Source organism: Pelodiscus sinensis, chromosome 27 (assembly GCF_052426305.1).
Source record: "Pelodiscus sinensis isolate ZL-2025 chromosome 27, ASM5242630v1, whole genome shotgun sequence".
Lineage (NCBI taxonomy): Eukaryota > Metazoa > Chordata > Testudines > Trionychidae > Pelodiscus > Pelodiscus sinensis.
The window spans coordinates 12,859,421-12,884,809 of NC_143078.1; the positions used below are offsets into that span (position 1 = coordinate 12,859,421).

At 51.3% G+C, this 25,389-nt stretch overlaps 1 protein-coding gene across 1 annotated transcript; it reads left to right on the forward strand.

Annotated features, from left to right (window-relative positions):
- The first annotated feature begins 387 nt into the window (after positions 1-387).
- On the forward strand, positions 388-24,186 carry ZNF76 (zinc finger protein 76). The gene is made up of 15 exons (XM_075910416.2): positions 388-566; positions 5,510-5,680; positions 10,263-10,343; positions 12,407-12,484; positions 13,113-13,315; positions 15,361-15,435; positions 16,227-16,343; positions 17,772-17,847; positions 18,361-18,486; positions 19,541-19,720; positions 20,400-20,633; positions 20,921-21,051; positions 22,000-22,152; positions 22,241-22,354; positions 23,162-24,186. The coding sequence occupies exons 2-15, from the start codon at positions 5,608-5,610 to the stop codon at positions 23,264-23,266; spliced, it is 1,746 nt and encodes a 581-aa protein (XP_075766531.1). The 5' UTR covers positions 388-566; positions 5,510-5,607; the 3' UTR covers positions 23,267-24,186.
- The last annotated feature ends 1,203 nt before the right edge of the window (positions 24,187-25,389 follow it).

Consider the following 25,389-nt stretch of genomic DNA (forward strand, 5'->3'; position numbering starts at 1 on the left):
GCATGATGCACCACGAGAGCCTGTTCAAAAGCAAAGATGGCCCATTGAAGCACAGCAGGGTGGCAGCTTGACCCTGCCATGTGTAATCAATGGGGGGGGCAGGAGGGGTGATATCCCCTGATGTGATGCTATGTTTAAAACATGCAATTTTGCTTCCTCCCTTCTGGAGCTGAGGGTCACAGGCAGGCTCGGGTCCCCTCTATGGAGTCAGGCCTGCAGCCCTCCCCACCCCGCTTCAGGCGGAGTGTCCCTGGGCTCCCCCCAAGACACGGTTAGCTGCTTCCCTGGCAAAGGCTGAGGGCAGAGGCCTCGCGGCTGGTAGGGCGCATGCGCTTGATTTTTTCGCACATGCGCCGTGGCGGGACAGTGGCTCGGGCTCTGACGACGCTCGCGCCGCTTCTCTTCCGGGGGCGGCGCGCGGCGGCCCGGAGCCTGGATGGGCGGTGCGGAGCGCTCGCAGCCCCAGGGCGCAGGCCGGGCCATGCAGCTTGCGGGGCGGGGCTCCAGGCGCGGGGCCCGGTGCATGGCGGTCAGGCGGCGGACTCGGCCCGCTCGGGCGGCCTCAGGTGGGTGCCGGGGGGGGAGGCGGCCCCCGGGAGAGCCCGTTCGCCAGCGCCCCGCGAGCCCCGGGCCCGGCCTCCCAACGGCCCCCCGCTGCCCCCCCGCTACCCCCCCACCCCCCCCGCTCTGCCACCCCCCCGCTGCCCCCTCACTAGCCCCCCCTCTGCTCTGCCACCCCCCCGTTACCCCCCCACCCACCCCCGCTCTGCCACCCCCCCGCTGCCCCCTCACTAGCCCCCCCGGCCGCCCTGCCTCTGTACCCCCCCGCCACCCCCCCCGCTCTGCCACCCCCCCGTTACCCCCCCCGCCACCCCCCCGCTCTGCCACCCCCCCGTTACCCCCCCCGTTACCCCCCCCGCTCTGCCACCCCCCCCGCTCTGCCACCCCCCCGCTCTGCCCCCCCGCTCTGCCACCCCCCCGCTGCCCCCTCACTAGGCCCCCGGCCGCCCTGCCACTGTACCCCCCGTTGCCCCCCCCGCTCTGCCCCCCCCCCCCCCGCTGCCCCCTCACTAGGCCCCCGGCCGCCCTGCCACTGTACCCCCCCGTTACCCCCCCCCCGCTCTACCACCCCCCCCCCCGTTACCCCCCCGCTCCCCCCCCCCCGCTGCCCCCTCACCCCCCCCCCCCGGCCGTCCTGCCTCTGTACCCCCCCGCTCTGCCACCCCTCCGCCCCCCCCGCTGCCCCCTCACTAGGCCCCCGGCCGCCCTGCCACTGTACCCCCCCACCCCCCCCGCTCTGCCTCCCCCCCCCCCCCCGCTGCCCCCTCACTAGGCCCCCGGCCGCCCTGCCACTGTACCCCCCCGTTACCCCCCCCGCTCTGCCACCCCCCCCCCCCCCCGCTATGCAACCCCCCCCGCTGCCCCCTTACTAGCCCCCCCGGCCGCCCTGCCTCTGTACCCCCCCGCTCTGCCACCCCTCCGTTACCCCCCCCGCTGCCCCCTCACTAGCCCCCCCGGCCGCCCTGCCTCTGTACCCCCCGCTCCGCCACCCCCCCCCCCCCGCTGCCCCCTCACTAGCCCCCCCGGCCGCCCTGCCACTGTACCCCCCGTTACCCCCCCCGCTCTGCCTCCCCCCACTGCCCCCTCACTAGGCCCCCCGGCCGCCCTGCCACTGTACCCCCCGTTACCCCCCCGCTCTGCCACCCCCCCCGCTGCCCCCTCACTAGCCCCCCCCCCGGCCGCCCTGCCTCTGTACCCCCCCGCTAGTCCCCTCCCGCCGCCCTGCCACTGTAACCCCCCCGCCACCCCTCCGCTCTGCCACCCCCCCGTTACTCCCCCCGCTATGCCACCCCCCGCTGCCCCCTCACTAGGCCCCCGGCCGCCCTGCCACTGTACCCCCCGTTACCCCCCCGCTCTGCCACCCCCCCCCCCCCCCCCGCTCTGCCACCCCCCCCCCCCGCTGCCCCCTCACTAGCCCCCCCGGCCGCCCTGCCTCTGTACCCCCCCGCTAGTCCCCTCCCGCCACCCTGCCACTGTAACCCCCCCCGCCACCCCTCCGCTCTGCCACCCCCCCGTTACCCTCCCCCGCTATGCCACCCCCCCCGCTGCCCCCTCACTAGCCCCCCTGGCCGCCCTGCCTCTGTACCCCCCCACTAGTCCCCTCCTGCCGCCCTGCCACTGTAACCCCCCCCGCTACCCCCTCGCTTGTCCCCCCGCCTCCCTGCCACTGTAACACCCCCCCACACACTCTGCCCCCCCGCTGCCCCCCTCGCTAGTCCCCCCTGGCCACCCTGCCACTGTAACCCCCCCCACTGCCCCCCTTGCTAGTCCCCCCCGGCCACCCTGCTACTGTAACCCCCCCGCTATCCCCCTCGCTAGTCCCCCCCGGCCGCCCTGCCACTGTAACCCCCCCCACTCTGCCACACACACACACACACCCCCCGCTGCACCCCTGGACTCTGCCCCTGATCATTTCCCCATTGGGCCTGTAATTCCCTGTTGCACCTCCTCAGTTCCTGGCACCCTCCTGCAGTCCCCCCAAGCTATGTCATCCCAATGCCCCCCCCCTCCGCCCACTACACCGCTCACGGGGCCCCTCATCCCAATGATCTCATCTGATACACTCCCCAGGCCCAGTCGCTCCTGCCCCCATCAGTGCCTTTGCCCAGCTCCCCCATCCTCAGTACCCCTTCCTCCATCACCCCCTGCGCAGCTATAACCCCCTCACCACCTAAAACCCTCCTAGTGGCCCCATTATTGCCTGCCACCCCATCACTCCCTGCTGCCCCAACACCCTTATCACGCCCTGGCCTATTACCCCAGTATCCAGCATGTCCTGTCATAAGCTTTTAGCTACCATCATCGCTCTCGCCATTCCCCCAGCCTTCATGGCCCATCAGCCACACATCACCAGCAGCTCTCGGTGACAAGATTTGGAGAGTTTTGGCAAGTGCTGCTGGGTCCCAGGGATGATACTGGGCGTGCTGCGGTGACATAGCCTCAGGATGTGTGGCTGATGGACCATGAAGGTTGGGGGAATGGTAAGAGTGCTATGAGGGCTATTGCCTCAACAGCCCTGAGCCCCAGAATCCTGTTGCCCCATTCATAACATCCTCAACAATCTCCTTAACACCATCCCTGTCATTAATAACATTCACATTCCTGGTCTCACCAGCCCCTCTTTCTTATGTTCCCAGACCTGCTCAACATCTCCAAACTTTATTCCTACCGTAATCTAATTCCTAGTTTATTTATGCACTTCTTTCCCTTTTATTATCCCCTCTTAACACACTATAACCTGCACGCTAATTCTCTTAACTCCCAAACTCCACCATCTCATAGCCCGTTCCTAATCTCCAGTTTGAATTCCCCAATTGTTGCATTAAACTTCTAAATTTTATGCCCCTTCAATGTTGGCAGTTTTGTCCTTGTTCGTCAAAGGCTTGTTCTTACTAGAACAAATGCATTATCAAGCACTGTCATGTTAACCACAGCCAGCTGCTAAAATAATCAACTGTAGGATTACCTATATACAATTGACAATGTAAAACACATCATGCATGGTCTTCCTGTGCTTGAAAGGTCTGTCTAGAATAGATGATGAAAGAAGATGGTTTTTGAAATTGAGCTGGACATCTCTGTTAATGACTCTCTCCTGGTATTACCGCTGTTTGCCCTCTCGTGCACACAGACGTGACAGAGAGACAGGACATGAAGTCCCTGGAATAGTTGTAGGCGATGGAGGCTGGTTATTGGATTAGGCACAAAACTGAGATCCAGACTACACATTACAAGTTTTATGGCATTTGATTCAGAGTTGGAGATGTTAATTTGGGTTATGTCATATTCCCATTTAGGTAACTACATTCTGCTTTCTCATCAACTGCGTGCATTATTCTTCACTGTCTTTCTAAATAGTCACAAAATGTTTAAGAGATGGGTGAAAAATATTGAGGAGGGGAGTGGACACTGTAAATGTGTTTTATAGAGGTAGGAAAGATTTATTTACTTTGATAATAGCACTCGCAGGTTCCCGTCTAGATCAGGGCTCCACTGCAGTCAATGCTGTACAAACATAAGATGACATGATCCCTGGTCCAAAATGCTTACAAGACTGCTTTATAGCAATAGAAAGGATGCTGTATAAACATAAGATTGAATTATTAGAGAAGCCGTGTAACCTTGTGGATACAGCACTAGACAGGTTCAGGAGACCTGGGTTCTATTCCAAACTTTGCTGCTGAGAGACCTTAGGCAAGTCACTTCTTCTTTTTCTGCTGCAGCTTTCCATTGGGATAATGAAATTGACCTCCTTTGAGATCCATGTATTGTTATATGGTAAATTATGAAAGTTACCGATAAGAATTTGGTGGCGGTGTTGAATAAAAGTTACATTCTCCGTAACAGTTAGTGTTTTGGAAAGTAACTGTCTCTTTTTTTTCGTTGCTACCAGATATCTGATAATTCACAGGTAAAATACCAAAGTTTTAAACATACATGCTAAATACTAAGTTGTTTCCAGTTGCACTTCCCACAAGTTTCCTCCTGAGCCCATCATCAGAGCTGCTATCTTGGCTAATGCAACACTGTTGACCTTTGGAAATTGCAACACAATGATGCTCAGCGACAGGACTGAGCATGCTGGCCCTCCCATTGTTGCTGATCTGGATATCAAGATTTGAGTTACACAGCGTGGGCTTAGATACTACAGTGAGATGCTGTAGAAAATCGTAAGATGTTATTAGCCCCTATTGTGGTAATTGTATAAAACACCAGGTTGCCCTGGATATAACTTTTTAAAAATCCAATAAAAAAATCTAATAAATCTAAGATTTAAAATAATGTATTGATACAATGTAGAATGTCTCATAAAAACTAATGTTGCAAGGGACTAGATACCTCAGGGAACTGGTCATGGAATACAGAAGACTTTCTCCATTAGGTTGCTGGTTCTTAATCAGTCCAAGTTGTTAGTGACCCAAGGTTGTTAGCATTTGAAGGCGGTGTGGTCGTTTTAGGTTTCATACCATTTCCTACTGGGTATTTTGCCCATATCACAAAAACTACTATATCACTTAATTTCCAAAGGGGCCAAATAATATTATCTTAGCAGAGAAGTCACCAACTGCACAGAGATTGGAGACTGAATGCTCCTTTTGCTTTTATAAGGTCTTCTTTATGCAGGGAAGTTCTTCTGAAAGAAGATAGGATGTGAATTTAAAGCATTGTAGCTTTTCTGCAGTAGTTGTTCATGTGGGCTCTCTGTTCTGGATTTCAAAATGTTTTGCATTTTCCTTTGCACCTATAGAGAGAGAATAATCTGCCAATTCACTTGACCATTAAACTTTGTTCTCCTCATTTTTGTCCACAGAATTGGACTTTGACCCATTATGCACATTATCCTACAATAACGTCCCCCAAACTGTAGTTTGACATTCACCCATTTTTATGTATAAGTATGAGTATGTTTTGGGGGGAAATATAGTTTGAAATGTTCTTTTTATCTAAGATTTGTAACAAAGAAGAAAACTCCTTGCCTGTTCCAAAAAGCTCCTTGTGTGCCAATTAAAGTGAAATTCATGTCTGAGGAGCAGTCTTCAGGGCACTATGGAGAGCCTGGGCCTGCAGGCAGTGACCCTTACTGACGGGACAACAGCCTACATTCAGCAGGCCATCAAAGGTAAGAAGAGATCCTTTTGGCTACTGAGCCTAGATATGTTGTGACACAGAAAAATCAGAACATAATATCTTGCTGTTCTCCTTATTGACTTGCTCTGGGCAAGAAGCTAGCGTTTGTTAGATTTCACTGAAGAGTGACTCCTTAATAAAGAGGAAACATACCACTGATGTTGAAACTAACATACCAGAGCCAAGACAGCTACTGTAATGCAAACAGAGGATGATAAGTTCAGAGTACAGTGATTAGCTTTCTCTCTGCAGGTTAATTATAGGCTGCAACTCCTGCTGAAGTGCAGTTAAGTGTTTATCTGACTAAAGAACATAGAATTTGGTTTTCGCTAGCATCTTTCTCACTCAAATGAATAGTGTGTTCAGTGTTAGTGAAGTAAACTGACACTGAATGCAACATCTGTTATTTTAGTTTGGGAATTTATAAAATGTTCACCTCATGCAGTCTCTGGGAACTTGAACAAAATACATAGTCCACGCAGTATCTGACGTCAAATTCATTACACTTAAGCCTCTCCAGTAGATGCTTTGTGTGTCCCACAAACTGGGACACAAGTCTGCAGGAACAGGTCTTGTGTGGGGTCCTGAAGGTCAGCAAGTGTGAGCTGTATCATACCTGACAGTGGAATCCAGAGAATAGTGTTCTCCACCTGTGATACCCTTTCCCCAGGCATCATCACTAGACTGTTAGCAAGAGCATTCAGGGTCCTCTCAAATGTAGTAACAGTACAAGGAGGTAAAGTGGTGTTTTGTTCATTCAGTTTGATTTGCAGCACTAGAACCTGTTTTATGACTCTTCTTTGTTAGACAGCCCATTAAGGTTATCCCATACATTTGTTTCAACAATAGCGGGAGGATGTGTCTTTGGTCAGGCCTAGTCTACACTAAGCCTCGCTGTCAACACACAGTAAATCAGTGGCTGGTGGATTGATTGCTATGACACTGATCCTCAGCATAGGGGAGACAAGTCCTCAGAGAACTACAAAGTGTTGTACTTAAAAGTACTGCATGGGAAAAGGCAAAACGCCATATTTATCGGTAGCACGTATATCAATCAACACTTATCATATGCATATGATCTGTAACACTCATGTGCGCGCGCGCGCGCACATACACACTCCGTCTTGTTGTTACCAAGAGCTCCTGCTAATTGCACTGGCCAGGTGAGTTAGATGGGGGAGGAATGGAGCTTGGCTTCTTCCGATCCGGATCAATGCTCTGACGTTGACAAGATGAGACCCAGTGTTCCCCTGCAAGATGCCTTAGATTTATAGCATCTTCCCTCTCATGCAGATCTACACCAGTTAGTCATCACATGCATATGCATAATCTGTGAGAGTTGTCATATGCATATGCAGTTAGACATCTGTGGTGCCGCCTTCTTGGTGGTGTCTCAATGCTGCCACATTCACCTTCAAAGAGGGTGCTTCCAAAAGCAGGCACTTGCTGCTGACTCCCAAGGCCTCCATATCTCCAGTTTTCTTTCAGGGAGCCCACTTCATAGGTCTCGTTCTTCTCATTGCTCTTGGATCTGGCTTCCATCTTCTCTCCAACAGTTGCAAGTGCCCGGAGGTGCTTGCCTTTCACACCTCATTCACTCAACAGGGCAATCAATTAAGCAAAAGGGGGTACAGAGTCTACAAGATACAAAATTTGTATGTAAAAAGACTTAATGCAAACCTAAAGACATACTACAAAACTAAAAGGACTTGATACAAGTTAAAATAAAAACGTCAATGATAAAATTATTAATACAGAGATTTATTATTAATACAGAGATTAATGAGATGTATTTACACAAGAGACCTTGGCTTCTCTCTCTGAGGAACCATGGCATTTCTATAATGTAGATGATAACTGCTGCTCTGTAACGTTAGCATTGAGTTTGATCTAAACCTTTGGGCCAGGTCTGCACCCAGACACAGCAAAGGTGATTGCGGAAAACCTTATGTTCTCTATATTGTGAATAACCGTGTCTTTTAGTTTAAGAAGGCACTTTGAGCCAGGACTCCTAGGTTCTTTTTCCAGCTCTTCCACTGAGATGCTGTGTAACCTGAAGCAAGTTTCTTAGCTTCATGTCCCTCAGTTCTCCCAGCTGTAAAATGGGGATAGTAATACTTTATCACAAGCATGTTCAATTAACTAATTGAAATCTTCCCATGAGAAGAGCTGAATGAAAATACTTTGGACTTGTTATTGTAAAACACTTGACATTAAGTTTCCAAAGCAGGTTGTGGAACCTCTATCCCTATAAGTTTTAAAGAGCAGATTTGACAAACTATGCCTGGGGTGGTCTAGGTTTACTTAGTCCTGCTTCAGCACTGGGCTAGGTCAGTGTTTTACAACTTTTTTTTTTTTAAATAAAGTACCCCTTTTTTCAACAACAAAAATATAAGTACGCCCAGTACCTACAGTTTTCAGACCCACACAATTTTTTTTCTGCCATTGCAACACCTTAATAGTAGTCAGACTTCTCTCGAGTACCCCGAAGGGTATCACTGGTTGAGAAACACTGGGCTAGGTAACCTCTCAAGTCACTTCCAGCTCTCCTGTTCTGTGATTATATAACTTCACTACAGCATTTCCACCTTTCTGGGGAATGACTTCTGTCAGAGCATAACCTTGCCTTCAAGAAAAATGCCGTTAGTGATCCTTTGGTCAGCAAGAGAAGGCAGCCCAGATCACATACCAGGTGTGCACGAGCTGAAGGGCTCTCTTCCATTTGCCCTCTGGGGTTCTCCACTCCCTCGTCCTGCGAAGCCAGATCCTCTGGTCTCCCTCAGTGATGGCACAGAGTTGGGGGTCATAGCCCAAAGCAAAATCAGTCAGGGTGCAGGCACAAATGAGAAGCAAAGCAAAAACAAAACAACAAAAACCTCATTGATCTGGCTCCCACGTGAGAAGGATTAAAAATAAACCTGACAGATCTGGCTTCCAACTGAGAAGCAGAAAAGAAGAGACTCGCCTCACTTCGCATGAGCTCCAGACCAGTGTTCCCTCTAAGATTTTCCAACCATGAGCAGAATGAGTTTTGGTTTGTGCACCAATATTGAGGCCGCATGCACAGGTTTGGATGTGTGCCACCGTGGCGCCCAGTTTATTAATGCACACATGTTCCTGGCTGCTGGAACAGAAACTCCCGCCCTCCCCAGCCATGTGGCATGTCCTGTTCCCAGCCACCGGAGCAGGACCCTTCCCCTCCTCCCCCATACCATGAGGCAGGTCCGCCTGCCACCAGAGGAGGTGGGCGGGGGAAGAATTTTTTTGTACATGGCTGCGCAGACGTGCCCTTAGCAGGAACTATGCTTCAGACCCACTGCTGGCGGGTCAAGGCTCAGGACTTACTCCCAGGGCTGGATTAACTCTTCTGAGGCCTGGGGCTAGTAGAGTTTGTGGGGCCTCCTACACTCTGGAATGGGGCCAGAAATGAGGGGTTCAGTGTTTGGGAGAGGGCTGCTGTGGAGCGGGCTGGGGGGGTCGGGGTCTGGGCAGGAAGTGGGGTGCAGAAGCAGGGTGGGGGTGCAGGGTGTGGATGGAGGGCGGAGGGTTGGGGTGCCTGTCTGGCACAGCTGCCAGGGGGTGCACTGCACCCCACCATGCCCATTGGTCTTGAATCCTGGCCAGTGGGAGCAATCGAGCTCGAGCCTGCAAGCCAATGCAGGGACAGAGCTTTCCTGCACTGCTGTTCCCAAAGCAGCTTTTTTCTTTTTCTTTTCAAACCTTTGGGCTGGATGCAGCCCTTAGTTTGCCTTGATCCAGCCTGCGAGGCTTGGGGCTCCTCCTACCTCGGCTGAGCACGTGCTGTGCAGCCACGTGGGGGATACTGTGCCTCAGTGTCCTCCCTCATGGCTAAAGCACCAGCACTGGACTGCCAGGCTGCTAGGGGAGGAGCCCCGAGCCTCATGAGTCAGATCAGAGCAAGCCAGGGACCGGGATGTAAGTTCCCCATCCCTCGGCTCTATGGCTCTAGCCCAAATGCTTTGCACCGTCTGAAAGTAGAATGGGGTTCTGTAAGTTACTAAAACATCACAGCTAGAAATATATTTCAGAAGCAAGATGTTAATCCTAATTACGTGATTGCAATGTTCCATTTCTCACTGCCTGCCAAGGGTAGAGGCAGTCGGTGCTTCGGGATCTGGACACATTTTTTTCTAAGAATTGGTCCTTGACCAAGTAAAGACACAAAGGCACTTTGTCCCTCATTTATGCCATTGTGGGACCCTGTCGGCTGCCGTATTTGCTTTTGTTCCATTTACTTCATTTGTTTACATGGTAAAGAGAGCTGGCAAAAGTCTCCTGTATCCGGTCAGTGATGGGTTGAGGTCGCCTTGGCCCGTTTCCTCCATACAGACAATGTAGGAAAGGGAGGTTTAATCTTCCCTATGGTATTCATGAGTGTGCCCATTACTCTGGTTCTAAATCCAAATAGGGATTGACAAAGTAACGCTCTCCTGTGGAGATTGTGATCCTGTGAGATTTCTCTTCAGGCGACATAGCAAAGGGGTTGTGAAGAAATGGGAACCGCCCAGTGTACTGGAAACACTGCGGGCAGCCATGATGGTTTTCTGTTGCAGGAGAGAAGCTGCTTGAAGGGCAAGTGATTGAGCTTGAGGATGGGACGACTGCTTACATCCATCAAGTGACAGTCCAGAAAGGTGAGAATGAGTTTAACACAGGTGGCCTTGGGAATGTCCTGCCGTGAGGGCAGGGGACTGGACTTGACCTCTTGAGGTCCCTTCCAGTTCTAGGATTCTATGTATCCCTATTTTGCTAGACTGGGAATGGGAAATCTAAGACTTGGGGGCCAGATGTGGCCCCCAGCTTGCCTGGATCCAGCCCCAAAGGCTCAGGGCTCCCCCCCCCAGCATTGGGAAGCCTGCACTGGCACTGCAGCCCCCACCACCACCACCTCCCCACTGCATGGACTGGAGCACACAAAATCTACTGGTCTGGGCCTACTAGGCTCTAGTGTGCACAGAGAATGTGAGGAGAGCATTTCTCCTCAGTGAGGGGACTTGTCAGTGAGGGTTTGGGGTGGGTTTTTTTGTTTCTCTTGTGTATGGCCCCGACTGATTTTTCTGTGGGTCAGCGGCCCCTGATCCAAAAAAGGTTCCCTACCCCTGTGTTTGAGGGACATTATGGGCATGACTCATAGCTGATCTGCTTGACAGTCCTGTCTCTAAATTCTATCCTCAAGGAGTCCATCTGCGTGTGCTTCATTCCCCCACCTTTTGTTTTAGTGCTGAATAAAAATGTAGATGCTTTTTCTGTCATATGTGACTTCCTGTGAAATGTGCAGTAAACTGATATATGGCCAAATTTGCTGCTGATGAAAACAGATGCAGGTTAAAATAGTATTGTCTTGGTCCTCCTTCTACATCAGGGGTTTCCAAACTTTTTGACATGGGGACCGGTAAATCCATTCACGAGCTTTCGGAGGACTGGTAACATTAATTTGCATATTCATTAAGCAAATGACAAATATGCGAATACGTTGTTTTTTGTCCTCCCAGAGCCCCCAGGGCCAGCTTTAGCAAAGCGATCTCCCCCAGCCAGCCTCACTGTCCCCACTGGTTGGTTCCCCCCCCATCCCCCTCCGGCGATCTCCCCTGGCCAGCCCTACTTCTACCAGCTGGTTCTCCTTTCCCCAGCCAGCCCTACTTCTGCTGGCTGGTTCCCCTCCCTATTTCCCCTGGGCAGCTTCACTGCCCCGACCCTGCTTCTCTGTGGCCCAATCCAACTCCCCCTCCATAATAAGAGCTCACCTGGTAACCCTCACTATGCCTCTGCCAGGAGCCTGAAACATACGGCTGCATCCGCCCAGCCCGGCTGAGGGCTTGGGAAACCCGGCGCTGCATGGGCAGTCTGGGAGCCCGGAACACCCTGGCAGCCACACTGAGGCCCGGTATTTTTATCCCGGGCCGCGGCCCATAGTTTGGGAAACGCTGTTCTACAGTGTGTATCTGTCTGATCAGAAGTCTGATAAGTTCTGTAAACTGTGTGTCTTCCTTAAATAGCCTCTGTGCCCATGTGCATTAACCATATAGCACCCTAATGTTGTGCTTATGTGAACAGTGAGACATGAGCTCTTTCTAAACTATTAGCTATGTTAGACTCTGGAATAGTCTCCCCAGGAAAGTGATAGAAGCCCCAGAGCTCGGGTCATCAATAGATACGTTTTCATCTCGGATTTGAAATGAGATGGCGTTAACACAGCTGAGAGGGGAAGGGAATTTGTTTCACATGGTAAGAACCACAGAGGATAGAACTTGCACCAACCATGGTAAGGGATTGTAAAGGGACAGAGAAGTTGGCTGCAAAATAAATGGAAAAAGAGGAGAAGGATAGGCTGATGAATGGAGTGTGACTCAGGATGTTTGGGCTCTTTTATCTGCCACAAGACTTGTTGTGACCTTGGCAAGTCCACGAATCCTCGGGTGCCTCTGTTCTCCATCTGTAAAATAGAGAGAGTCTCATTTCCCCATTTCACAGGGACTTGGGGAGAATAAATTCACTACTGATTGAGGAGCTCGTTTCCTGTAGTGGTGAGTGCTGGAGAAAATTTGCTAAAGTGGGGGCAGCTCAGGCAAGACCATGGCAGGTTTTAAAAACAAGTAGGACATTTTTTTAAGTGAGCTCTGTTGTGTGAGCTAATTAACTCTGTGACCCAGACATGACGTTCCTTACTCCAGTGTCTACGGCTTATGCTGATTTACAGAGTCTGTAGCTTTTGAAGATGGGCAGCAAGTGGTGTTGGAAGATGGCAGCATGGCTTTTATACACAACACACCTAAAGGTAATTATTAATTCTTCCATCCTCTGTCAGGGTCAAGCCTCCAATGGATTTAACAAAGTCCTGCGGGTTTCTAAGAATGTAGCTCGAATGATGTAAAGTATAAGAAATCCAGATGTGAAAGTACCATCAACAGAAACATAATGTGAAAGCCACATCCTGGCTGATGTTGCTACTATCCAGGTTCACTTGGATTAACCTTTAACCAAGAATTCTTAAAACATTCCGTGGTTATGCTGAATGTTTTTTATGAATTGAGGTTATTGGCTCTATGGTCATTTCTAGGTATGGTGTAACAGAGGAGGGCGCACAACTGGCTGGAGATGCTTACTTTATAGCAAAGCTTGTGACACAGGGAATTATAGTTGATACATGAAATAGTCATTCTTATTTTTGCGAGTGAATAAATCTGAATAGCAACAGACTGATGTGTGCCTTTGTAAGAGTGCTTACTGCTACTGTACATAATAATTACACCCAAAAAAGTGAAAAGAACATTAATTCTGGAGAGTCAAGCTCTCAGAGGTGAGGAAATGCCAGGATTAGGTCTTCCTGTGCCAATAGATAGGAAGCAGTTGCCCATAAGCAGTCCTCCAATTAACTAGTGTTCGATTTCTGTGGCCCCCTCCAGAGGGTTATGATGCCAATGCCCTGGAGGAGGTCCAGCTGGAAGACGGCTCCACTGCCTACATACATCGTCCTGTTGTCGTGCCAGCTGGCAGCACCATCCTGGCCGTGCAGGCAGAAACAGGGCTGGAGGAATTGGCTGGGGAGGAGGAAGATGACACCTTTGATGCTGATACCATTAATGCTCTCAAGCAATATGCCAGCAAGGTAAGGATGCAGCACTCCTTTCATGGTCCGGCAGCATGGCTGGCGGGCTCATGGGAAGAATCTGATTCCCAGAGCAGATCAGGACAGGGGTTAAGGATACGCAGCTGCCTGGCACTAAAGCTTCTTTTGGAAGAGAAATTGGACAGTGTTCTTGTGGGAATCAGGTTAACATGGGTGTTTTCAGACCCCATTAATGAATATTTAAAGGCTCCCCATTCGTATTAGGGAATACCTTTCCCCACCTCTGTCAGCTCAAGCATGCAGGGTGGTGCTGAGTTGTAGATGTGATGCGGCTCCTGAGTTTCCACTTTGTGTTGGGCTATTTACATTTCTTTGGCTGCAAATGCAGCATCGAGCAATGAAAAGCTGGATCAGGAAAGAGATGCTTTTTATGATTTGTTACAGGATGTGTTCACCAAGGTCCCCAAGCTTGAAATCATAGCGAGTGTGGGTGATTGTAATGCAAAGTTTGGAAGTAGCAATGAAGTGTCAGACTAAGTTATTGGCAAGTATGGCAGGGATTTGAACATGAACAAAATGGTGACTGATCAGTAGAAATTTGCAGCATGAACTACCTAGTGGTAGGTGGAACAATGTTTCCTCATGAGGAAATTCAGTAACGTGACCTGAAACACTCCAGGCGGTACTACAAGAACCAGCTTGCCTCTACATGTCAAGATTGTTTAGTGTATCGTTGACAGATGGACGTGCGAGCAGCGATTGTCACCTTTGTATTGCTGTCAAGGCGAAGAGGATGGTGAAAGTTAAAAGAAGACTGTGCAAGTGAAAGACCCAAACACAAAAAATGCTTTATAGCTTGCACTGAAGAGGAGAGTCAGTGTTCTAATGAAATGAACTGAAGAAAACTCAGACTCATATTCTTTGGGAAACATCAGTGTGCTATCTAGAAAGAGAGTTCCACAATGACATGTGAAAGGGAAGAAGGTATTAGTAGTGCTACTTGGACAGCAGTGGTAAAGAGAAGTGCAAATCAGAATTTGAAACAGGAAACATGAATAGACTAGCAAGTGGCAAGAAGACTACAGAGCATTAGAATAGTGATAGACACGGCTACAGAGCATTAGACAGAGACAGAAAGGAGTGTGAGAAGAAATAAAAAGGCAAATTAATGTTTTCCTGTATAAGTAATCAGTGATGCATGTTTTTCTTCATAAGGAGATTGTTGGTGGAGATGGCTAATGTAGCACACCATGAGACCCATAACATTTCTCAGTCCAGATGTCTGCTTTCTCCAAGTGGTTGTGGAGATTCCCTATCCCAGCATGCAGTGCTCCATCTTAATTTGAGTGGCTTTAATATGGAGCGCTGGGTTCAGAGACTTATAGTCTTCATGCATAAGAACGGCCATACTGGGTCAGATCAAAGGTCCATCTAGCTCAGTATTCTGTCTGCCGACAGTGGCCAATGCCAGGTTCCCCAGAGGGAGTGAACACAACAGGTAATCATCAGGTGATCCCTCTCCTGTCATCCATTTCCAGACAAACAGAGGATAGGGACACCATTCCTACCCATCCTGGCAAATAGCCATTGATTGACCTAACCTCTTTTTTGAACCCTGTTTAAAGTCCTAGTCTTCACAACATCCTCTGGCAAGGAGTTCCACAGGTTGACTATGCGCTGTGTGAAGAAAAACTTCCTTTTGTTTTAAACCTGCTACCTATTAATTTCATTTGGTGACACCTAGTTCTTATATTATGGGAACAAGTAAATAACTTTTCCTTATTCACTTTTTCCACACCCGTCATGATTTTTATAGACCTCTTTATATCCCTCCTTAGTCTCCTCTTTTCTAAGCTGGAAAGTCCAAGACTTTTTAATCTCTCTTCATATGGGACCAGTTCCAAACCCCTAATCATTTTTGTTGCCCTTTCCTGAACCTTTTCCCATTTTCCCTCTTTGGTCTGAAGAATAGCAGCCCAGGTGTGTGATCTCCTGGTGTGAATGACTCATTGCTTGGTTATGGCTTATCTCTTCTATACTCTGCAAAGGGGCATAAGCAGATGCTGTGGTCTCTCTGCTTGCAGGTCTCTGAGGAGGAAGAGAGAGTGAATAGCAGCTGCCACTTGAAGAATGAGATTTCAAACAATGCCCCCTCCCAGGTTAGTACTAGTCAGTGAGATCTTTCTTTGACTCCACTCCCGTTAACTTACCAGCCCACCACTGTGGGTGTGGGTTGTTTGACTCAACCAGTTAAATGGCTAATCTTTTTTTCTAGTCTGGCTATTTCTGTTGATATCACCTACTTATAGAGCTGTTTCCTACTAGAATTTGTCAGCATATAAATGTTGTGGATCATACAACTAGACTTGCAGTTGGTCCCAAAAAAGTACTAGCCCAGACACACAATCTGCTTATCCACTCTGGGTATGATGGGAGATGGTGATGGGAGAGTTAAAGGTACTCAATCCCCTCGTCGGTGAAAGGAATGACTTACGATGGGCAAGGAGGCCAGTGGAATTTTTCAAGGCTGAAAATTAGGATCATAAACGTGACATTTGTGTTCAGTTTGTGATATGGCCGATAATAATCTGTGTGTGCTTAGCTCTCCCGTAACACCTCTCATCAGAGATTTTCAAACACCTTGCAAACTTAATTAAAGAGGCCTCGCAACTCCAGGGTAAGGTAGATCTTAAGAGTCGTATTTTACTTATGAGTAAACGGAGGCACAGAGCAGTGAAGTGAGCTGGGAAACGGAGCCCAGAAATCATGGCTTCCCTCCCCTTGACTGCCCTCTGTGTGTGCAGCTGTGACTTTGTATGTACATCACACTCATTTTCAGAGGAATCCCTGTGCAAGATGAGAGTGCAGGGGTGCGTTCATCCTGGTCTTGCAGAGTCTCTTATGGTTCTTGTGGTGGTTTTTTAGTTAGCCTCACTGTTTTTCTCGGCAGGCTCTGCGGGACGAAGAGATGCACAGCAACGGGAAGGGGCAGCAGGTTGGTGACAGAGCCTTCCGTTGTGGTTACAAAGGTTGTGGACGCCTTTACACTACAGCCCACCATCTAAAGGTAAGCCAGCTACTGCACTGGCACCCAAAGCTTCAGCCAGAGGACTCCGATGCAAACCTGGTCTCATGATGGAAAAGACCAGGATGCCTGTGGAAGAAACGTGGCACTCTGCAGTGACTTTCAATGGCCATTTTGGGGGTGTATCTAACAGTTAAGAGCCAGAGAGACGGAGTTTGTCACCTGGAGGAAGGAGGCATCTTGGGAATGTCCACATGAGAAGTGATGAGGAGCCTTGAGGGTTGGGGAAAGGGATCTCTTCCTAACAGTGGAATTGTGTATCACTAGCTGCTAGAGGCTGCTGAGCTGCGCTGCTTTCAGAGCAGAGCTGATGGCAGGCCATGTGTCCTCTGCAGCAATGAATGGGATCCGCACCCTACCTAAGCATTAGAGACACTTGTTTTCCTGCTGTCCAGTACGTAGCTTGAAGCAGAACACAGCAACTCTGTAAGGCAGTTGTGGGGAGCCTCTGGCCCATCAGGTTGTGTGTGTGGCTCATGAGACATTTTGCAACATGCAGGGTTGCCAGATTCTGCTGGTTTCTGTCCGGGTAGGTTTTTTCCTGCTGGTATTACTAGAGTGATTTGCTCATAAAGCAAAGGCATTTGAAGTGAGGAGCATGCTGGTTGCACACAACACTGATTGCGCGCTCCCTCTGCATCCAAAGTGCTGCTACAATTCAGTCGGCTCAGCCCACGAATTCTAGATACACAACTGCAGTTTGCAAAACTGCCCTGTCCCAAGAAACCATCTTGGGGATGACAATCTTGCAGCCCGCTGAGAGGAAGGGGAGCCACTCTTGCAGCCCACACTCTAACCTAGATTGCTCATACTTGTGTAAGGCCTTATCTGGGCTAGGATAACATCTTTTATTGACCTTCCCTTGGTGGAAGGTCTGAGCTTTCAAGCCACACAGAGCTGCTCTTCTTCAGGTCTGGGTCAGGAAGCAGAGTGGCCGAGCTAAATACAAGGTAGGACAGATTGGTAAGCAGAAGGGGTAATTCATATTAGAGGCAGTCACTTGAAATGAAGTTACCTCATCGACCTTGTGAGTCTCAGGTCCTGGGACCATCACGGCTACAAGACTGCACAGAACAGAGGGGGGAGAGTGTGTTTTGGAAATGTGTTCTCTCATAGGTTGTCGTTTTCCCACATGTTAGTTGGTTGCAGTGAACCTTAGCAAGAAACGTGTTAAAAACCAATTTACTCAGTCACCCAGGGGTTTAAAAGGTGGTAGCTAACCCTAGTCTAGACCAGGGCTGAGAGCGCACTGCTGCTGCATGTCAGCTCAGCGCAGGAAGCGATCAAGAGCCCGGTGTCTGCCTGAGTTGGGGTGGGTGGTCTGGAATTGAGTGCTTCTTCCCCCAGCTCTCCACATGCTGCTCCACCTGAATTTTGGCTTCACATTATGTCCCTTCTCTCTCTCTCCAGGTGCATGAGCGAGCTCACACAGGCGACCGGCCGTACAGATGTGACTTCCCAAGCTGTGGGAAAGCATTCGCTACAGGTAATGGTTACAGATCACCTGCCGAAAAGCTCCCGTGCACGTGAATGTCACTCCTGAGGCTGCCTGTTCTGTTATTACGTGGGAGCTCCGTTTTTAAGGCCTCCCTAGTAAAACACATTTCCTCCTCAACTGCTTATAACCTCCCCCTCGTTGTAAATTGCTTAGAGTTTAGTTTATCTAAGTGAGCGGTTCCCAGCCTTTTCCAGATGGGGACCCATTTTGATAATTCAGGAAGTCTTGGGCAATTCAAAAAATGTGTGAACGGCTCCTTAAGAGCCTCCTGGGGAGACACCTGGCGACTCTTTTGAAATGTAATGGCCACCCATATTTGGGTCCTGACCCATAGGTTGGGAAACCCTGATCTAAGTGAAGAACTAATTGGACCTTTGGTTCCTTCCTTTGAGATTCCAGGACAAAGCTCTGAAATTCCATGGAGTAAGAGATTGTCCATGTGTTGTCATGTTACATGCGGCAGATTGCAGCACAAACTTCCTGTCCCCTCTTCCCTTGCAGGATACGGGCTGAAGAGCCATGTGCGAACGCACACCGGTGAGAAGCCGTACAAGTGCCCGGAGGACATGTGCAGCAAAGCCTTCAAAACCTCTGGGGACTTGCAGAAACACATCCGCACACACACAGGTGGGCTGCATTGCCACATGGCAAGAGGCCTGAGCACAGTCCTCCCCAGTCTGACGTTCTCGATGGCAGGGAAGCGAGTGTCCATCTTGATAGTTTATTAGGCCTAGGACCCCGTGGCGTTAGGTGCTGTACAAACATCATAAGATGGTCTCCATCCCAGAGAGCTCACAAGCTGAGAGCTAGCAGGTGGGTGCAGACAGACAGACAGAGGAGTATAAACATGGTGCGACAATACTGTCTAAACCCGGTTTTCAACCTTTTTTCAGTTGCAGACTGCTAAAAAAGTCAAATGGAGGTGTGGATCACTTTGGAGCTCTTAGACATGGTCTGTGGACCCCAAGTCTCACCACTCGTGTAAATGGTCCACAGATCCAGGTCAGGGGAAGAGTAGATCACAAGCCGAGCGAGCATTATGACTAACAAACTGAGCTAGTTCAATCATTTTGTTGTTGTTTTCTTGATTTGCGTTGCTCTGTGCCTACATGGTGGATGAAACTTCTGTGCCCTTAGATCCTTCCCAGCAGAAGTGCATTGGTGTCACACTGACATAGCGAAAGGCACCAGAGCCTCACCTTTTCAGTCTGATGAGTGTTTACAAAAAATACAGTGGAAGGCATTTGGGGTGTTAGTTGGTTTCCTTTAGAACTTGTCTGCAAATGGCAGCCCCATCAGAGAGGACTTAATTGGCCACGGAGACTTTGCTTCCCTCCTGTGTTAAGAGGCAGGGCTGAGACACATTTGTGCTCTTCCCCGACTGTGCTGTTGGCTTAGTGCTAAATTCATCGAGTAGAATGAGTTTTTCTGGGGAGAGACACTGTCGAGCATCAGGTTAGGGGGATGGGAAGAAGCCATTGTGTGTGCCTTGCAGTCCTTCCTTCCTGCTTAGTCCTGTGTACGAGGCAGCCTGGATTATCCAGATGCCCTGTGGAACTCATCAGGGCAACAGACATAGTGGTGGGGATGTGGTCACCGTTTCAAACTCCAAGACCTTTGGGGAGCTGGTGGTCTGACTGACAGAAGCCACATCGTGCCTTTCTTCTGTTTGTTGCTGAAGGTGAGCGTCCCTTCAAATGCCCCTTTGAGGGCTGTGGCCGCTCTTTTACCACCTCCAACATCCGTAAGGTCCACATCCGGACACACACGGGGGAGCGGCCGTACATGTGCCCCGAGCCCAACTGTGGGAGAGGATTCACGAGCGCCACCAACTACAAGAACCACATGAGAATTCACACAGGTGAGCTGCGGGCAAGGGTATAGTTTCCCCCATTGGAAAGATAACGGATTCTATAGCCTAGTGACTACATTGTCTATACCTGACAACGCTGGTTGTCCAGTTCCATTGGTTTCTGCCAGCGTTCTGTGCTGCTCCTTAGCTCTGATTTACCCTTAAATATCTTCAAAGAGCCCAGCAGGCAGTGGAAGTGCTGTTAATGCTGCTAGACAATATTGACTGCCCATGGTTTAGCAAATTCTCTGGATTGGCACCAGTCAGGTTCCAAGGGTGCGGGACTAGAGAGATTCAACCTGTAGCTAACTCTGGCTGGGCTGGGGTTCTGTAACCCATTTCTCCCCTATAAAATAGACACATAAAACACTCCATAAAGGTTCAAAGGCTTGACAGATCCATTTTTCTGTGGAAGAGACACACAAAGCTGTGCAGAGTGGGACGAGATCTGCCTGGAAAATGCTGCACCGAGGCCTGGTCTGAGCACAGGGCAGGGAGGCAGAAATAATGGATTCTGTTCTTGGTTCTGCCACTGACTCACTAGGTGACCTTGGTCAAATCTACTGTCTTCATGCTTTGGTGTGCCATATGAAATGGGGAGATTCCCTCCCCCGCCCCTCCGCATGGTAATGTTTGTGCAGGCTTCCACATTGATAGGTTGTTGTGACCATGTGTCTCCCCACCCTAGGCGAGAAGCCGTACATGTGCACTGTGCCGGGTTGCGGGAAGCGCTTCACTGAGTACTCCAGTCTGTACAAGCACCATGTGGTTCACACACACTGCAAGCCCTACACGTGCAACAACTGCGGGAAGACCTACCGCCAGACCTCCACACTGGCCATGCACAAGCGCAGTGCCCACGGAGAGCTGGAGGCCACGGAGGAGAGCGAGCAGGCCCTCTACGAACAGCAGCAGCTAGAAGGTGTGGCACACGTCCTCCACGCTGACTTGGATTAGACAGTGCAGCCAAAGGAGGGAATGAGCCCCCCAGCCTGGGCCTGCAGCCCCTCCCCCTCTCACCGCCAGCTTTGTGGGGAGGTGCCCCCATTCTAAGCCTGCCGCCACTCAGACAAAGCCTGTCTTCCAGCTGTTCTCATTAGGATCCCATGCTCTATCCCTTCAGGGAGCAGGCAGACCCCAGGGTCCTAGATCCAGGGCCACAGCCAGGCACTGCCCTTCTCACTGGTGCTCCCTTTCCTGTTTGCCCAGCTGCTGCCGCCGCCGAAAGGAGCCCCCCACCGAAGCGCCAGCAGATTGCTTTCCTTTCAGAGGAGGAGGAAGAGGAGGAGGATGGTATACCGACCCAGGTTTCGCTTATCTCTCAGGACGGAACACAGCAGGTACAGAGACCACGGGGTCCTCTAGAGTTTGGGGTGCAGCTAACAGAGCTGGTCCCTGCCTCTAACCACCACTTGCATTCTCCATCCTGGACAGCTGGTGGGTCCTTTCCTTCTCGGCTAACTAGAGATGGCCAGTCACTCATTGTGCGGTGGAGGTCAGGCTGCTTCGTTGCTTTGAGTTTAGGGTTCATTTGCTGAAAGCTGCTGGAGAGCAGCGGGCTGTACCCGTCAATCTGGAGCAGCCTGAGTCATGCGGGCCAAGCTGCCTCTCCATTTCTCTGCCCTCATTCATCAGTTTTGACGTGGCGGGCAAAGGAGGGTTCACCCCATTTGTCATTGCCCTCTGGGCACTCGTCGGACGCTAACAGCTTTCTCTCTCTCGTGGCGTTGGCTGGATTTGGGTTGCGATGTTGCCTGGTGTTGAGATTACGTCCCTACAGTCACCGATCCTGCCCCCCTTACGGACCAGACAGGGCCCGAGGGCCAAGCGGGAAAGCCCCGTTTCTGCAACGCAGGGCTCAGGAAGTAGCTGCTGGGAATAGCTCCTCAGTTGGCCTCTGAGGTTGCCGCAGAAAATGAACTAACTGCCCCCCAAGAGCGTGAGAGAAGGAGCTTCAAGTGGGAGTGAGATGAGGCTAAGTGATTTGAGGTGGGAACGGGGAGCAGGATTCCTGGGTTCTAGTCCCGATTCGGTCACTGACTGCGTGTGATCTTGGGCACGTCAGTTCGCCTCTGTGCCTTGGTCATGCCTGGAGTCGTGGTCTCTCCCTTCCTCACTGGAGTCGTGGTGCCAAGCTCAGGACTAGAGAAAGCCAAGTGGGCTGCAGAAGAGGGATGGGCAAAGGGCCAGCTCATATCCCACGTGACCACCTCTGCCCAGCAGGGCAGCTGGTGCAAGCTGAGTCCTGTCAGCCCTTCGATGGCCAACCATTTGTTTTCTCGTCACAGGTCAGTCTGTCCCACGAGGACTTACAGGCCCTGGGCAGTGCCATCAGCATGGTGACACAGAGTGGCACCATCGCGATGCCACAGGAGAACCTTGCGGCTTCCGGCACGCACACGGTCACGATGGTCAGTGCGGACGGGACTGAGACGCAGCCGGTAGGGGTTTCTTTCTGCGACTCGGGGCGGTTCTGGGTGCGAGGAGGCTCTTTGCGTCGTGTAATGTCTTTGGCTGTATGTGTTCCAGGTTACTATCGTCACTGCGGGGGCAGTGATGTCGGAAGGGTCAGCCATCGCGTCCCTCCATCACCAGCAAGTGGCATTGCTAGCCACCGCCAGCGGCACTCACATTGCAGTGCAGGTACAGGGGGACACCCTGGCCTGGGCTGAGCTTCACTCCTGTGCAGTCACCCTGCTCTGATTCCCACTTGCATCTCCTTCGGACCTGCCCCCAGGGGGCTGCTGCAGCACCCAGGTCTCCTGGCTGCCTCTGTGTCCCTTTCCTCTATGTTCTTTCCTTTGGACTCCCCTCACTTTCCTCACCAGCTGTGTGCCTTGGCCGTGTCTGCTGTTGTTTCTGTTGGTGGCCTTTCCCCCTCACCCATCTTCTTCCCCCTTTCAAGGGATTTGACAGTGCCTGCCTCGCTTACAGCAGCAGGCCAGCCCTAGGGGGATGGAGGCCTGGGCAACCCCCTGCAGGCCCTGATCTGCCCCTTTCCTCCTGCCCTGCGCCACACAAGCTGGGAGATTACCAGGGGCTGGGTGGCTGAATCAGGCTGCACCAGGCCTGTCTCTAGGGCAGTGGAGGTGGCCACCGCAGGGCCTCCCAAAGCGTGAGGAGTGGGGCAGCTGCCCCAGACCATCTGTGCAGCCGTCTCCTCAACACGCAGAACTCCATTACTCCCCACCCCACCTCTCTCTGCTGTGTTCCACTTCCTCTGCACCCGTTGCCTACGCCTCGCATTCTTCTCCCCTACATTCTTCCTTCCCTCTGCTTGGCCTCAGCACTTGGTATTTCTCTCTCCTTTGCACCCATCTTCCTCTCCTCCCACCTTGCCCCAGCCCCTGGCATCTTACTCTGCCCTAGGCTGTCCAGGTCAAATACAGGCTGGCTCAGCTTTGGAGCATGGGAGAACGATGCCATTCATTTGTGTTTCTCCTTTCATAGCTGGAAGAGCAGCAAAGCCTGGAAGAAGCCATCAGCATGGCGACAGCAGCAATCCAACAGGAGTCTGTAACGCTCAGTGCAGCTGTGTCTGAGAACGGGTGCTGAGGCATCGGACAGTCCATGGGCAGGGAGCCTTGAGTGGGGCAGGGATGGCAAACCAATGGACCCCTGTGTTCGGCTGGGGGTTTCAGGATCTGAAACAGCCGTGCCAGCTGCTGCATGGAAGACAAATGAATGCGTGGTACCGAATGCAGAAGGGAGGGCCATGATAACTTACGTGCATCCGTCTTGCACCAGGCAGGCAGTGAGAGCAGATAGGGGACCCTCTTTGAACAGGTCTCCTATCGCTTAAGTGACATCTTTCTAAGAAACCTGGCAGCTGGCTTTTGGCTGGAGGCTTCAGAGCTTTCCTGGATCCTGGGCAGTCACTCTGCTGCCATCTGGGACTATCCTGCTCATTTTCCGTGGACGCTAATGTCCCTGGCTCTGGAGAAGACATGGAAGCTTGTGCTCCTTTGTGGCCAAGAGTTGGAATTCCAAGGCAAGATGAGCTGCAACAGCCTACGTGGCGCCCGGGGGCATCAGCAATCATTCCAGGGAGGCAGGGTCTGCGCGCTCCCACTAGGTGCTCGAGGAAGGAACCCAGAAGGTCTGACAAATACAAGTGGCGTGTAAGCAGCATCTGCACAGAAGCAATAAAGCCCCCTCACAGCAACCTCAGGCAGTCCTGGTCTCGGTGTTCTGAACGACGATAACTCCTTGACGCTGGAAGTCGGAGCTTATCTCCGGCCCACGCTGTGGGCCTGCCACGGGCAGGATCTGCCTTAACCTGGACACAACGGCACTTCTCCCTCCACCCTCCCCATCCCCCTTCCACGCAACAGCCAAGCTCATTTCCAGATTCCGCTGCTGTGGGGCCGGGTGTAGGACTCCACGTGGGCAGGCCAGCACTTCTCGGGGGCGTAAGCTAGTTAGATGTAAATAGTGAGTTTAAATAAAACTAATTAAAGTTTTTTTTAATTTCCTTTCTCTTTCTCATTCAATCCCTGCAGCCCATGGGGGGAAGAGGGAGAAAGTGGGAAAGGTTTGATATGTACTTAATAAAGCTGCTGAGTTTACACACTTTGGCTCTGCCCTGCATTGCCTTAGGGGCTTGGTCCTCTGTGTGCCTTAGCAATAAACCTCCCCCAGACTTTCCAGGAGCTTCTTTCTCTTACAGCAGCAATGGGCAACCTAGGCTAGCGAGTTGGCCTCCTTTCGTGGGCCACAAGGTTGTCATAGCCAAGACAGGCTCCCAGGGTAACAGGTTTGCGAACGGCGCTTGCGTACCTAGATTTTGCAGGCTGTGCTGACTGACCTGGGGCAGTGGTTCGGACACAGAGGGAGCGCACGGCTCTCATGGTCAGTGTTGTGGGCAACCAGCGCACACCTCACTTCCCGTAGCCTGGCTTTGCATGCATGTCACTTTAGTAACGCTGGTAGGAAAAAACCCGACGTGAACGGAAACCAGCAGAGTCTGGCCCCCCTGCCTGTGGGAAGTGGTAAACAAAATGCCCGGTGGGCCACACACAGAACTCCGATGGGCCGCATGCAACCTGAGAGCCGGAGGTCACCCACCACTGTCTTATAGGCAGCTGCTAACATTTCGATCCTGTTGGATCCTCTAGTAGGCACTAACGAATCTCTCCCTAGGTGACTGAGTCTGGGCTTAGCCTGCAACTGGGCTCATGGGGGAGTTAAAATTTCTCTCTCTGCTCATTGGGCAGTTGCTAGGCACCTCCCAAGTCCCCTTCGTTTTTTATCTAGAAACATACGCAGCCCTTCTTAGTATCTGAGCGCCTCATTGATCAGTTTATTCTGCCCCCAGCCCTGTGAGTTGGGTCTGGGTGGTTATTTTACAGACGGGAGCAGCTGAAGTTTAATTGACTGGCCCAAGAGCACACAAGAAACCACCGGGAGTAGGGAGCAGTAAGGGTGTGGACAAAAGGACATGCCACTGGCTTCTAAGTCTTCACCATGGGTAGTCCCAGGAATAGAACCCAGATCTCCTAAATCTCCATCCATGATCTTAGCACAAAGCCATTCCTCTTCCCCGAGGACTTGGCCAGTCCTGTTTTTCAGCAGGGAGTCTCCAGCTCTGCAAAGACTGTAAAAGGATGGCCCAACACCTGACTCCCCTTCCCTTCCCTGAGACCATGCTCCTTCACACCCTTTCCCCCACTCTCCAG

Excerpts from the sequence above, each read along its gene's own strand:
- ZNF76 (XM_075910416.2), top strand. The coding sequence starts at position 5,608 with ATGGAGAGCCTGGGCCTGCAGGCAGTGACCCTTACTGACGGGACAACA. Across the intron at positions 13,316-15,360 it reads TCAAGCAATATGCCAGCAAG|GTCTCTGAGGAGGAAGAGAG; the intron begins GTAAGGATGCAG and ends CTCTGCTTGCAG. Across the intron at positions 20,634-20,920 it reads CGAACAGCAGCAGCTAGAAG|CTGCTGCCGCCGCCGAAAGG; the intron begins GTGTGGCACACG and ends CTGTTTGCCCAG.